This window comes from Chiloscyllium plagiosum, unplaced genomic scaffold (genome assembly GCF_037043375.1).
Source record: "Chiloscyllium plagiosum isolate Xiang-an unplaced genomic scaffold, Cpla_swu_hap1 HiC_scaffold_23, whole genome shotgun sequence".
In the NCBI taxonomy this organism is placed as follows: Eukaryota; Metazoa; Chordata; class Chondrichthyes; order Orectolobiformes; family Hemiscylliidae; genus Chiloscyllium; species Chiloscyllium plagiosum.
The window spans coordinates 6505466-6518731 of record NW_028270161.1 but is presented as its reverse complement, the minus strand read 5'-3'; the positions used below and the strand labels follow the sequence as shown (position 1 = coordinate 6518731).

The window sequence follows — 13266 nt, the reverse complement described above, 5'->3', positions numbered from 1 at the left end:
GAGATTTCTTAATTAATTAACTATAAATTTCACCAGTTGCTATGTGGGATTTGAACCTGTAGACCTTGCAGTGCCTAGATTACTAGTCGACTGACAGTGCACCACTGTCTCCACATTATAATAAATACACCATGCCGGTAATTGACTTCTGCTGGGCTTTGATTCCATTAGATTCCCTCAGGTCACCAGTTCTGGACCAACAGCTCTCATTACATAAACTACAAAGATAGATTATTGCAGTCTGCTAACAGTCTTTATTGTGTGAATGGGAGCTGAAACCAGGTTGATAAAAATTGCAAATGTCTTTGGATGTCAGGTCAAACACAATCATTTTTACTTAAACATGGTAAACCTCTGCCACGAGGCTCCTAGATGTTTTTAAACCACCTGTTCATTACCCATCTCTGGAGCAAGTAGGACTTAGACCCAGGCCCCCTGGCTCAGAGGTAGGGACATAACCACAGCCTCATCAGGGCCCAAACCATGGAGCTGCGATTGAGTACCATCTTGTAGAAACCATGTGATTTTTCATTTCTTTTATTTCCTTTTATCAATTTTGGTTTGATTCGGTGAACTGGAAACTTTAAGTTAAAGATGACTTTTGGACTGTGCGAGATAGCTTGTGTTAAAAGGAAAACAGACCAAACGGGCCCTTGTTTATTCATGAGGCCTGACTTGGAAGTTGATTGCAGGCTGGTTCCTGACCAAAAGCTTCTGCAGATGCTTTGTCACTGGGCAAGAGCATTATGTTTAAACAGAGAGCAGACGTTGGCTATTAACAAGGTCAGTATCTGGGAATTGGTCACAGCAAGTCTGGCAAAGACCTGTGCTCAAGCAGATGGCAGTTGCTGAATGAGAACAGGGAGTTTGTGGAAGAGATGGTCAGTCTGTTGGAAGTGTTCAAAGTTTTAGTTGGGTTTTTGGATTAATTTCTGGAGAAAAGGAATCTGGCTGTTGATGCGACAGTGCGAAGATATTAAAACTCCCTGTCCAATCTCCCATGAACAGCTCTTGAAAGCTCGGGAAATAGAAAACTAAGTTATAAATATTACTGCCTTCATCTGGGCAGAGGTGAGTATGGTAGCCATTACAAAAGGGAAAGTACTAGAAAAGTTAAAAGCTCTAAAAATTGATAAATCTCCTGGCCCTGAGGGAGGTGGCTGAGGAAATAGTGGAGGCATTGGTTGTAATCTTTCAAAAGTGACTGGAGTCAGGGAAAGTCCCAGATGATTGGAAAATCACTGCTGTAACCCCCTTGTTCAAGAAAGGATCAAGACAAAAGATGGAAAATTATAGGCCGATTGGCCTAACCTCGGTTGTAGGTAAAATTCTAGAACCCATTGTTAAGGATGAGATTTCTAAATTCTTGCAGGGTCAGATTAGAATAAGTCAGCATGGATTTAGTAAGGGGGGGTCGTGCCTGACAAACCTGTTAGAATTCTTTGAAGAGGTAACAAGTAGGATAGACCAGGGAAACCCAGTGGATGTTCTTTATCAAAGGCCTTTTGGAGGTCGAGATAAGGTGTCTCATGGGAGCCTGCTGAGTAAGGTGAGAGCCCATGGTGCTTGGGGTGAACTACTGGCATGGATTGAAGATTGGCTGTCTGACAGAAGGCAGAGAGTTGGGGTAAAAGGTTCTTTTTCGGAATGACAGCTAGTGACAAGTAGTGTCCTGCAGCTGTTCACTTTATACATTAATGATCTGGATGAAGGGACTGGGGACATTCTGGCGAAGTTCACCGATGATACAAAGTTAGGTGGATAGGCAGGTAGTTCTGAGGAGGTGAGGAGGCTGCAGAAATATTCAGTTTAGGAGAGTGGTCCGAGAAATGGCTGATGAAATTCAACATGAGTAAATGTGAGGTCTTGCACTTTGGAAAACAGAATACAGAAATGGACTACTTTCTAAATGGTGAGAAACTTCATAAAGCCAAAGTACAAAGGGATCTGTGAGTGCTAGTACAGGATTCTCTAAATGTTAACTTGCAGGTTCAGTCCATGATTAAGGAAGTGAATGTAATGTGGTCATTTATCTCAAGAGGGTTGGAATATAAAAGCAGTGATGTGCTTCTGAGACTTTATAAAACTCTAGTGACTCCAAACCAAAGGAGTAGCCATGGGCACCCGCATGGGCCCCAGCTATGCCTGCCTCTTCGTAGGATATGTGGAACAGTCCATCTTCCACAGCTACACTGGCACCACCCCCCACCTCTTCCTCCGCTACATCGATGACTGTATCGGTGCTGCCTCGTGCTCCCACAAGGTGGTTGAACAGTTTATCCACTTCACCAACACCTTCCACCCCGACCTCAAATTCACCTGGACCGTCTCAGACTCCTCCCTCCCCTTCCTAGACCTTTCCATTTCTATCTCGGGCGACCGAATCAACACGGACATTTACTATAAACCGACCGACTCCCACAGCTACCTAGACTACACCTCCTCCCACCCTGTCCCCTGTAAAAATGCCATCCCATATTCCCAATTCCTTTGTCTCTGCCGCATCTGCTCCCAGGAGGACCAGTTCCAATACCGTACAACCCAGACGGCCTCCTTCTTCAAAGACCGCAATTTCCCCCCCAGACGTGATCGACGATGCCCTCCACCGCATCTCCTCCACGTCCCGCTCCTCCGCCCTTGAGCCCCGCTCCTCCAATCGCCACCAGGACAGAACCCCACTGGTCCTCACCTACCACCCCACTAACCTCCATATACAACGTATCATGCGTCGTCATTTCCACCACCTCCAAACGGACCCCACCACCAGGGATATATTTCCCTCCCCTCCCCTATCAGCGTTCTGAAAAGACCACTCCCTCCGTGAATCCCTCGTCAGGTCCACACCCCCCACCAACCCAACCTCCACTCCTGGCACCTTCCCCTGCAACCGCAAGAAATGCAAAACTTGCGCCCACACCTCCCCCCTTACTTCCCTCCAAGACCCCAAGGGATACTTCCATATCCGCCACAAATTCACCTGCACCTCCACACACATCATTTATTGCATCCGCTGCACCTGATGTGGCCTCCTCTATATTGGGGAGACAGGCCGCCTACTTGCAGAATGTTTCAGAGAACACCTCTGGGACACCCGGACCAACCAACCCAACCACCCCATGGCTCAACACTTAACTCCCCCTCCCACTCCACCAAGGAAATGCAGGTCCTTGGACTCCTCCATCGCCAGACCATGGCAACACAACGGTTGGAGGAAGAGATCCCCATCTTCCGCCTCGGAACCCTTGAACCACAAGGGATGAACTCAGATTTCTCCAGTTTCCACATTTCCCCTCCCCCCACCTTGTCTCAGTCAAATCCCTCGAACTCAGCACCGCCTTCCTAACCTGCAATCTTCTTCCTGACCTCTCCGCCCCCACCGCCACTCCGGTCTATCACCCTCACCTTGACCTCCTTCCACCTATCGCATTTCCAACGCCCCTCCCCCAAGTCCCTCCTTCCTACCTTTTATCTTAGCCTGCTGGACACACTTTCCTCATTCCTGAAGAAGGGTTCATGCCCGAAACGTCGATTCTCCTGCTCCTTGGATGCTGCCTGACCTGCGCTTTTCCAGCAACACATTTTCAGCTCTGATCTCCAGCATCTGCAGTCCTCACTTTCTCCTAAAACTCTAGTTAGACCACATTTGGAATACTCTGTCCAGTTTTGGGTCCCACACCTCAGGAAGGACATAATGGCACTGGAGTGTGTCCAGCGGCGATTCACACGGATGATCCCTGGAATGGTAGGCTTAACATACGATGAACAGCTGAGGATCCTAGATTGTATTCATTAGAGTTTAGAAGGTTGAGGGGAGATCTAATAGAAACTTACAAGATAATGCATGGCTTAGAAAGGGTGGACACTGGGAAGTTGTTTCTGTTAGGCGGGGAGACTAGGACCATGGGAACAGGCTTTAAATTAGAGCAGATCAATTTAGAATGGAAATGAGGAGACATTTCTTCGGCCAGAGAGTGGTGAGCCTGTGGAATTCATTGCCATGGAGGCTGGGATGTTAAATGTCTTCAAGGCAGAGATTGATAAATGCTTAATCTCTCAAGGAGTTAAGGGCTACGGGGAGAGTGCGGGTAAGTGAGTTGAAATACCCATCAGCCATGATTAAATGGTGGAGTGGACTCGATGATCCGAATGGCCTTACTCCTATGTCTTATGGTCTAACTGTAAGGGAGACCCTGACTGAGATTTTCAGAAAATCAACTAAGAAACCATCATTGTGCCTGTGGAACAATGCATTGCAAAAACCACTTAACCAGTGTTAAGGGTAGCAAGCTGGCTCAGTTTGGTGGCACAGTGGCTCAGTGGTTAGCCTCACAGTGCCAGGTACCCAGATTCAATTCCACCCTCTGCCAATTGTCTGTGTGGTGTTTGCACATTCCCTCTGCCTCTAGGCGGATTTCCTCCGAGTGCTCTGGTTTCCCCTCAGTCCAAAGATGTGCAGGTTAGGTGGATTGGCCATGTTAAGTTACCTATAGTGTCTAGGTATGTGCAGGCTAGGTGGGTTAGAACATAGAACAGAAGATAGAATACAGCGCAGTACAGGCCCTTCGGCCCTCGATGTTGCGCCGATCCAAGCCCACCTAACCTACACTAGCCCACTATCCTCCATATGCCTATCCAATGCCCGCTTAAATGCCCATAATGAGGGAGAGTCCACCACTGCTACTGGCAGGGCATTCCATGAACTCACGACTCGCTGAGTAAAGAACCTACCCCTAACATCTGTCCTATACCTACCCCCCCTTAATTTAAAGCTATGCCCCCTTGTAATAACTGACTCCATACGTGGAAAAAGATTCTCACTGTCGACCCTATCTAAACCCCTAATCATCTTATACACCTCTATCAAGTCACCCCTAAACCTTCTTTTCTCCAATGAAAACAACCCCAAGTGCCTCAGCCTTTCCTCATACGATCTTTCTACCATACCAGGCAACATCCTGGTAAACCTCCTCTGCACCCGTTCCAGTGCCTCCACATCCTTCCTATAGTATGGCGACCAAAACTGCACACAATACTCCAGATGTGGCCGCACCAGAGTCTTATACAACTGCAACATGACCTCAGTACTCCGGAACTCAATTCCTCTACCAATAAAAGCCAGTACGCCATATGCCTTCTTCACCGCACTATTTACCTGGGTGGCAACTTTCAAAGATTTGTGTACATGGACACCAAGATCCCTCTGCTCATCCACACTACCAAGTATCCGACCGTTAGCCCAGTACCCCATCTTTTTGTTACTCTTACCAAAGTGAATCACCTCACAATTAGCTACATTGAACTCCATTTGCCACCTTTCTGCCCAGTTCTGCAGCTTATCTATATCCCGCTGTAACCTGCCACATCCTTCCTCACTGTCTACAACTCCTCCGACTTTCGTATCATCCGCAAACTTACTCACCCAACCTTCTAACCCCTCCTCCAGGTCATTTATAAAAATGACAAACAGCAATGGTCCCAAAACAGATCCTTGCGGAACACCGCTAGTGACGGCACTCCAAGATGAACATTTGCCATCAACTACTACCCTCTGCCTTCTTCCAGCCAGCCAACTCCTAATCCAAACCTCCAACTCACCCTCAATGCCATACCTCCGTATTTTTTGCAGTAGTCTACCATGGGGAACCTTATCAAACGCCTTACTAAAATCGATATACACCACATCTACCGCTTTCCCCTCGTCCACCTCCTTAGTCACCTTCTCAAAGAATTCAATAAGGTTTGTGAGGCACGACCTGCCCTTCACAAAACCATGCTGACTATCCTTGATCACATTATTCCTATCCAGATGTTCATAAATCCTATCCCTTACAATTCTCTCTAAGATTTTGCCCACAACAGAAATGAGACTCACCGGCCTATAGTTACTAGGGTTATCCCTACTCCCCTTCTTGAACAAGGGAACCACATTTGCTAGCCTCCAGTCTTCTGGCACTACTCCTGTAGACAACTCCAGGTTAGCAATAGGAAATCTTTGAGGAGAAAGTGAGGTCTGCAGATGCTGGAGATCAGAGCTGAAAATGTGTTGCTGGAAAAGCGCAGCAGGTCAGGCAGCATCCAGGGAACAGGAGAATCGACGTTTCGGGCATAAGCCCTTCCTGAAGAAGGGCTTATGCCCGAAACGTCGATTCTCCTGTTCCCTGGATGCTGCCTGACCTGCTGCGCTTTTCCAGCAACACATTTTCAGCTAGCAATAGGAAATGCAGGGTTACATGGATAGGGTTGGTGGTGGGGTGGGTCTGGATTGGATGCTCTTCAGAGAGTTGGTGTGGACTTGATGGGCCAAACGGCCTGCTTCCGTAGGGATTCTATGATTCTAAGAATTGATTACCTGTATACGCAAAGTGTGGGATTGGCTATTCAAACTCTGGTTAGGAATCATTGGGATGAATTTTGAGGGTCTTTGGTGGTTTTAATTTAATATTGTAAGTACATTGTTTGGCTGATTTTGGGTTAGCTGTCCATGCCGTAACATTTGCATCAATTCCCAACAATAATGTAAATGAACTCATTAACCCTTTATACTAAAGATGCTGGTATGAAATCATTCTGTAGAAGACCTTATTTATCATGGTCAGAAGTTACACAACACCAGGTTATAGTCTCACAGGTTTATTTGAAATCTCAAGGTTTTGGAGTGCTGCCTCTTTGTCAGGTGCACTATAACCTGGTGTTGTGTAACTTCTGACATTGTCCACCCCAGTCCAACATTGGCACCTCTCCATCTTATTTATCATGTTTGCTTTTGGGAAATGTTTAACTGAGTGACCTTATCTTGAGCGAAGGGGTTCAAGCAACACAATCGACCCCCATCCTCGAACTACAGAGGAGAGCAGTCAGCGTTCTTGAGTGTGATATCTGCTCTTTAACTACTACTGGACAGCCTGTGCATGTAATGGTGGTGTAAGGGACATTTGGGGCAGCCATGCTGTGATCTCTGTTCTGTTGATGTCATTACTAAACGGGCTCACAACACACCAGAATTGCGTGTGATTCTAGATCAGCAGGACCCAGGAAATCTCACTCCGACTCAGGAAAGAAATGAGGTGAAAACAGAAGGGTTTAAACATGTTATTATCACTTTGGTTTGTTGTTTTTAAACGGCATTCCTTTTAACTCAAACATCCCTTTTTAAGAACAAGTTACTTCTCTGAATTACTGATTCGAGTGATGAATAGGTACGTTGTGAATATTTGATTGAATGTTTTTGTTTCCCTTGAAGATTTTAATGTGCGTTTAAGTGGACAGGACGTTGGTCGTGGCACCTTCAGTCAACGACATGCAATGGTTGTTTGCCAGGAAACTGGTGACACTTACATCCCACTCAACCATATCAGTCCAGAACAAAAAGGATTTTTTGAGGTAAGAGGTTCACTGTTTTTATTTGTGACCTGTCGATTTAAAATGTTTTACTTAGTGAGTTGCTCTGAGGAGTTTCAACTTTAAAAAGAATTCCGCAATGCCAGGTTATAGTCCAACAGGTTTATTTAGAAGTACAAGCTTTCGAAGCGCTGCTCCTATGTCAGGTAACTATCTGTGATTTTTAACTTTGTCCACCCCAGTCCAACACCGGCTCCTCCACGTATTTAAAAAAAGAATGGCAGTCACAGAGTGTCAGGAGGACTTTTTGCAGATTGTCCATTCCCTGAAACATTCCAAGCCACTCACCATCCTGACTTGGAAACTAAACCACTCTTCCTTCATTGTTGCCGAGCTAAATGCCTGGAGCTCCATCCCCAACAGCAATACAGGTGCAGCTGCACTAGATGGACTGCAGTCATTCTAATAAGTGGTTTGCTATTATCTTCTCGAGGGCTTCTTTCAATCTGGTCTCCTTTACACTGATGACTAGGTGACCACCTCCTTCCGGCCATGTCAATGACCCGAACCTTTCATTTGATTCTCATTTCCATAGACTACTTTGATCCCAAGCTGACGTTTCTGACCTGAGCCTTCTGCAGTGTTCCAATGGAGGGCAACAAGCTCAAGGGACAACACTTCATCTTCCGCTTAGGCACTTTGCAACCTTGAGATCTCAACACTGAACTTCAGAGCTTTCAAAGCTGACCACATTATGTCTGTTCTCCATTCTTCTTACATTCTCTACACCTCTCCTTACCCTCGTCCCACCCCACAGCCTTATCTCATTTACTTTGCTTTTAGGGGAGAGGACACATTCTCTTCTCCCTTTCACACTTCAATTTACACCCATCTTACATTGCTTTTTCTCTTTCACCAGTGTTAATGACTCCTTAGTCTTTTGCACTAGGCCTCTGTGTAAGGAGCTTCTCAAAAGTTTTAAAAATATTTCCAACACCTTTCAGTTTTAATGAGTCATAACAGACACACAATTTTTCTGTCTCCACAGATCCTGCCAGACCTGCTGAGTTTCTCCAGTGTTTTGGTGTTTGTACCATCTCAAGGGAAGTTAGTGATGGTTTGGCCTGGCCAGCAATGCTGTTTACACATTCTCCTCTTAAATAACCTAAAAGGGAAGGAAAAGTGACCAGAACTGTTACTATCTCTGCGGCTGTACAGGGTGTTGGTTAGGCCACTGTTGGAATATTGCGTGCTATTCTGGTCTCCTTCCTATCGGAAGGATGTTGTGAAACTTGCAAGGGTTCAAAAAAGATTTACAAGGATGATGCTATAGGGAGAGGCTGAATAGGCTGGGCTGGTTTCCCTGGAGCATCGGAGGCTGAGGGGTGACTTTTAGAGGTTTATAAAATTATGAGGGGCATGGATAGGATAAATAAACAAAATCTTTTCCCTGGGGTCTGGGAGTCCAGAACTAGAGGGCATAGGTTTAGGGTAAGAGGGGAAAGATATAAAAGAGACCTAAGGGGCAACCTTTTCACACAAAGGGTGGTACGTGAATGGAATGAGCTGCCAGAGGAAGTGGTGGTGGCTGGTACAATTACAACATTTGAAAGGCATATGGATGGGTATATGAATAGGAAGGGTTTAGAGGGATATGGGCCAAGTGCTGGCAACAGGACTAGATTAGGTTAGGATATCTGGTCAGCATGGACGAGTTGGACCGAAGGGTCTGTTTTCGTGCTGTACATCTCTATGACTGTATCTGTAAGAATTGTCCTCCATCCATCCTGCTAAAACCAGGAAGCCAGCATTAGAGCTTGGTAACTGAACTGGCATTTTCCATTGGTGAATCCAAACATTCTAGTGACTTTATAGAAGACTTTTTCTTAACAGCATAACATTATTCGTATTAGTGGAGGAAATACATTTTGATATAAGGATATTGTAAAATCAAATCATCTAAATGTGTTGTAACGTTGGTAAAAGGTACAGGGAGTCAGTTTAGCTCAGATGGCTGGTTTGAGACATAAGGGATATCAACAGGGTGGGTTCAATTCTGCACCAATTGAGGTTACTATAAAGTACCTACTTGTCAACCTCTCCCCTTGCCTGAGGCGTGCTGACCCTCAGGTTGAACCACCACCATCATCTCTCTGTCTTTCTAATGAGAAAACAGCCTTATGGTCCAGGGGAGCTCTAGTGACTTTATTTTTTTTAGTAGGAACAAGAAAAATAACATGCTGTATCTTTTTGTCAGGTCTGTAACAGTCCATTGTCTGAAGAGGCAGTGCTGGGTTTTGAGTATGGGATGAGTATTGAAAGCCCAAAGCTACTTCCGATATGGGAAGCCCAGTTTGGAGACTTCTTCAATGGTGCTCAAATTATATTTGACACATTTATCTCTGGAGGTGAGACTTTAAACCCTGTGGAGTGGTCAGATTATAAAGATGTTCGTGCATGGCATGCTTTAGTTGGGGGGATTTCCCAGTTACATTTCTTTCATGCTCGCGTATTGCAACAGTTCTTGATTATCCCTTTTTCTTTTTGTTTTGTTAACCTGCTGCCGCCTTCTGCTGGGTGGGAAATTTGCTGGTGTATTCGGGTGGGTTTAAATTAGCTCAGCACGGGGATGGGAACCGGAGGTGTAGCTGCAGTGCACAGGAGGATGAGAGTAGGAAGGACAGGGACAGGATTTTAGGGTCACAGGAATGTGCTGGCAGACAGCGAAGTGGTTTGAAGTGTGTCTACTTCAATGCCAGAAGTATCCGAAATAAGGTAGGTGAGCTTGCAGCGTGGATAGGTACCTGGGACTTCGATGTTGTGGCCATTTCGGAGACATTGATAGAGCAGGGTGAGGAATGGATATTGCAGGTTCCAGGGTTTAGATCTTTCATTAAGAACAGGCAAGGCAGTAAAAGAGGGGGAGGCATGGCCTTGTTAGTCAAGGATTGTATAACAGTGGTTGAGAGAACTTTTGATGAGGACTCAGTGTGGGCTGAGGTTAGAAAAGAGAGGAGAGGTCACACTGCTTGGAATTTTTTTATAGGCCTCTGCAGAGTTCCAGGGAGGTGGAAGAGAGGATTAGCAAAATTATTCTGGGTAGGAGTGAAAGGAACAGGGTGGTCATTATGGGGGACTTTAACTTCCCCAACATTGACTGGAAATGCTATAACTCTAGTATGTCAGATGGATCAGTTATTGTCCAATGTGTACAGGAGGGTTTCCTGACACAGTATGTCGAAGGGCCAACAAGAGGGGAGGCCACACTGGATCTGGTGCTTGGTAATGAACCAGGCCAGGTGTTTGATTGATTGTAGGTGAGCACTTTGGAGAGAGTGACCATAATTCAGTTACGTTTAGTTTGGCAATGGAAAGGGGTAGGTACGTGCCACAGGTCAAGAGTTATCGATGGGGCAAGGGCAATTATAATATGATTAGGCAAGAATTAGCATGCATAGAATGGTGTAGCAAAATGCAGGGTATGCAGACAATGGAAATGTGGAGCTGGTTTAAGGAACAGATATTGTGTGTCCTTGATAGGTATGTCCCTGTCAGGCAGGGAGGAAGTGATAAGGTAAGGGAACCGTGGTTTACAACAGAAGTTGCATCTCTTGTTAAGCAGAAGAAGGAGGCTTATGTGTTGATGAGGCAAGATGGTTCAGATGAGGCGATGGAGAGTTACAGATCAGCTAGGAAGGATTTAAAGAGAGAGTTAAGAAGAGCAAATAGAATAAAGGAGAACCCTAAAGCTTTCTATAGGTATGTGAGGAATAAAAGGATGATTAGGGTAGGAATAGGGCCAATCAAAGAGAGAGGTGGGAAGTTGAGTGTGGACCCTGTGGAGATTGGAGAGGTGCTAAATGAACATTTCTCATCAGTTTTTACTCAGGAAAAGGAGAATATTGTAGAGGAGAAGAATGAAGTACGAGATATTAGACTAGAAAGGATCGAGGTTAGTTACGAACAGGTGTTATTAATTCTAGAAGGAGTGAAAGTAGACAAGTCCCCCGGGCCAGATGGGATTTATCCGAGGATTCTCTGGGAAGCTAGTGAGGAGAAAGCAGAGCCTTTGGCTTTGACATTTGAGTCGTCATTGTCTACAGGTTTGATACCAAAGGACTGGAGGATTGTAAATGTTGTGCCCTTGTTCAAGAAGGGCCGTAGAGATGACCCAGGTAATTATAGACCAGTGAGCCTTACTTCTGTTGTAGGAAAGGTTTTTGGAAAGGATTATAAGAGATAAGATTTATAATCATCTAGCAAGCAACAATTTGATTGGAGATAGTCAATATGGTTTCGCCAAGGACAAGTCGTGTCTCACAAACCTCATTGAGTTTTGTGAGAAGGTGACCAAGCGTGTAGATGAGAGTAGGACAGTTGACGTGGTATACATGGACTTCAATAAAGCCTTTGATAAGGTTCCACATGGTAGGCTGTTGGAGAAAATCCAGAGGCATGGAATTGAGGATGATTTTGCAGTTTGGATTAGAAACTGGTTTTCTGAAAGGAGGCAGCGAGTGGTGGTTGATGGAAAATATTCAGCTTGGCGTTCCGGTTACTAGTGGTGTGCCACAAGGATCTGTTTTGGGACCACTGCTGTTTGTCATTTTTATAAGTGACTTAGACGCAGGCATAGGTGGGTGGATTAGTAAATTTGCAGACAACACTAAAGTCAGTGGAGCAGTGGACAGTGTGGAAGAATGTTACAGGTTGCAGGGGGACTTGGATAAACTGCAGAATTGGGCTGAGAGGTGGCAAATGGAGTTCAATGCAGCTAAATGTGAGGTGATTCACTTTGGGAAGAATAACAGGATGGCAGAGTACTTGGTCAATGGAAAGATTCTTGGTAGTGTGGATGCGCAGAGGGATCTTGGAGTCCATGTACATAGATCCCTGAAAGTTGCCACCCAGGTAGATAGTGCTGTTAAGAAGGCATTCGGTGTATTAGGTTTCATTTGTAGAGGGATTGAGTTCTGGAGCCACAATATCATGCTGCAACTATACAAAACGCTGGTGCGGCCACACTTGGAATATTGTGTACAGTCCTGGTCCCCATATTTCGGGAAGGATGTGGAAGCATTGGAAAAGGTACAGAGGAGATTTACCAGGATGTTGCCTTGTCTGGAGGGAAAATCTTATGAGGAAAGGCTGAGAGACTTGAACCTGTTCTCATTGGCAAGAAGAAGGCTAAGAGGGGATTTGATCGAGACATACAAGATGATCAGAGGATTAGATAGGGTAGACAGTGAAAGTCTTTTTCTGAGGATGATGATGTCAGCGTGCACGAGGGGGCATAACTACAAATTGAGGGGTGATAGATTTAAGACAGATGTCAGAGGCAGGTTCTTTACGCAGAGTGGTAAGGGTGTGGAATGCCCTACCTGCTAATGTAGTCAACTCAGCCACATTAGGGAGATTTAAACAATCCTTGGATAAGCACATGGATGATTTTGGGATAGTGTAGGGAAACGAGCTGAGAATAGTTCACAGGTCGGTGCAACATCAAGGGCTGAAGGGCCTGTTCTGCGCTATATTGTTCTATGTTCCCTCTCTGTCTTCTGCTCCCTTTCCAGTCCCGGTTTCCACGTTTGATCTAGTGCACGTTCAGTTATTTTGTTGAATGATTGACTGACTAAAGTCTGCATCAGAGAAAGGCTGGAAAATAGAGCGAGAGGAGGAAGAGACTTGCAGAAACAGACAGTCTTGTTATATCTCAGCCAGGAAGTCAGTATACTTTTAGGAGACATGCTCATGTTATCATCGCTGTATCATAGCATGTAACCTGATAGGATTTAATTTCCAAACACTTGAAGCACTTTGCTCTATTTGCAACATGCTCATCTGTAACTTAATAGTTTCATATTATCCATAACACCTACGTGCCTGAGGAGTGTAATTTTTCTACATAGTAATTAGAAAGCATCTTCA

The 13266-nt window shown here is 45.2% G+C and overlaps 1 protein-coding gene across 5 annotated transcripts in view; it reads left to right on the top strand.

The window, feature by feature from the left end:
- Positions 1-13266, top strand: part of dhtkd1 (dehydrogenase E1 and transketolase domain containing 1) — a 72593-nt gene that overhangs the window by 29681 nt on the left and 29646 nt on the right. For all 5 annotated transcript variants that reach the window (XM_043714152.2, XM_043714151.2, XM_043714149.2 and 2 more), the window contains exons 10-11: positions 7241-7380; positions 9596-9746. In XM_043714152.2, the coding sequence (XP_043570087.2) occupies positions 7241-7380; positions 9596-9746 (291 nt within the window). The remainder of the gene's footprint in view (positions 1-7240; positions 7381-9595; positions 9747-13266) is intronic.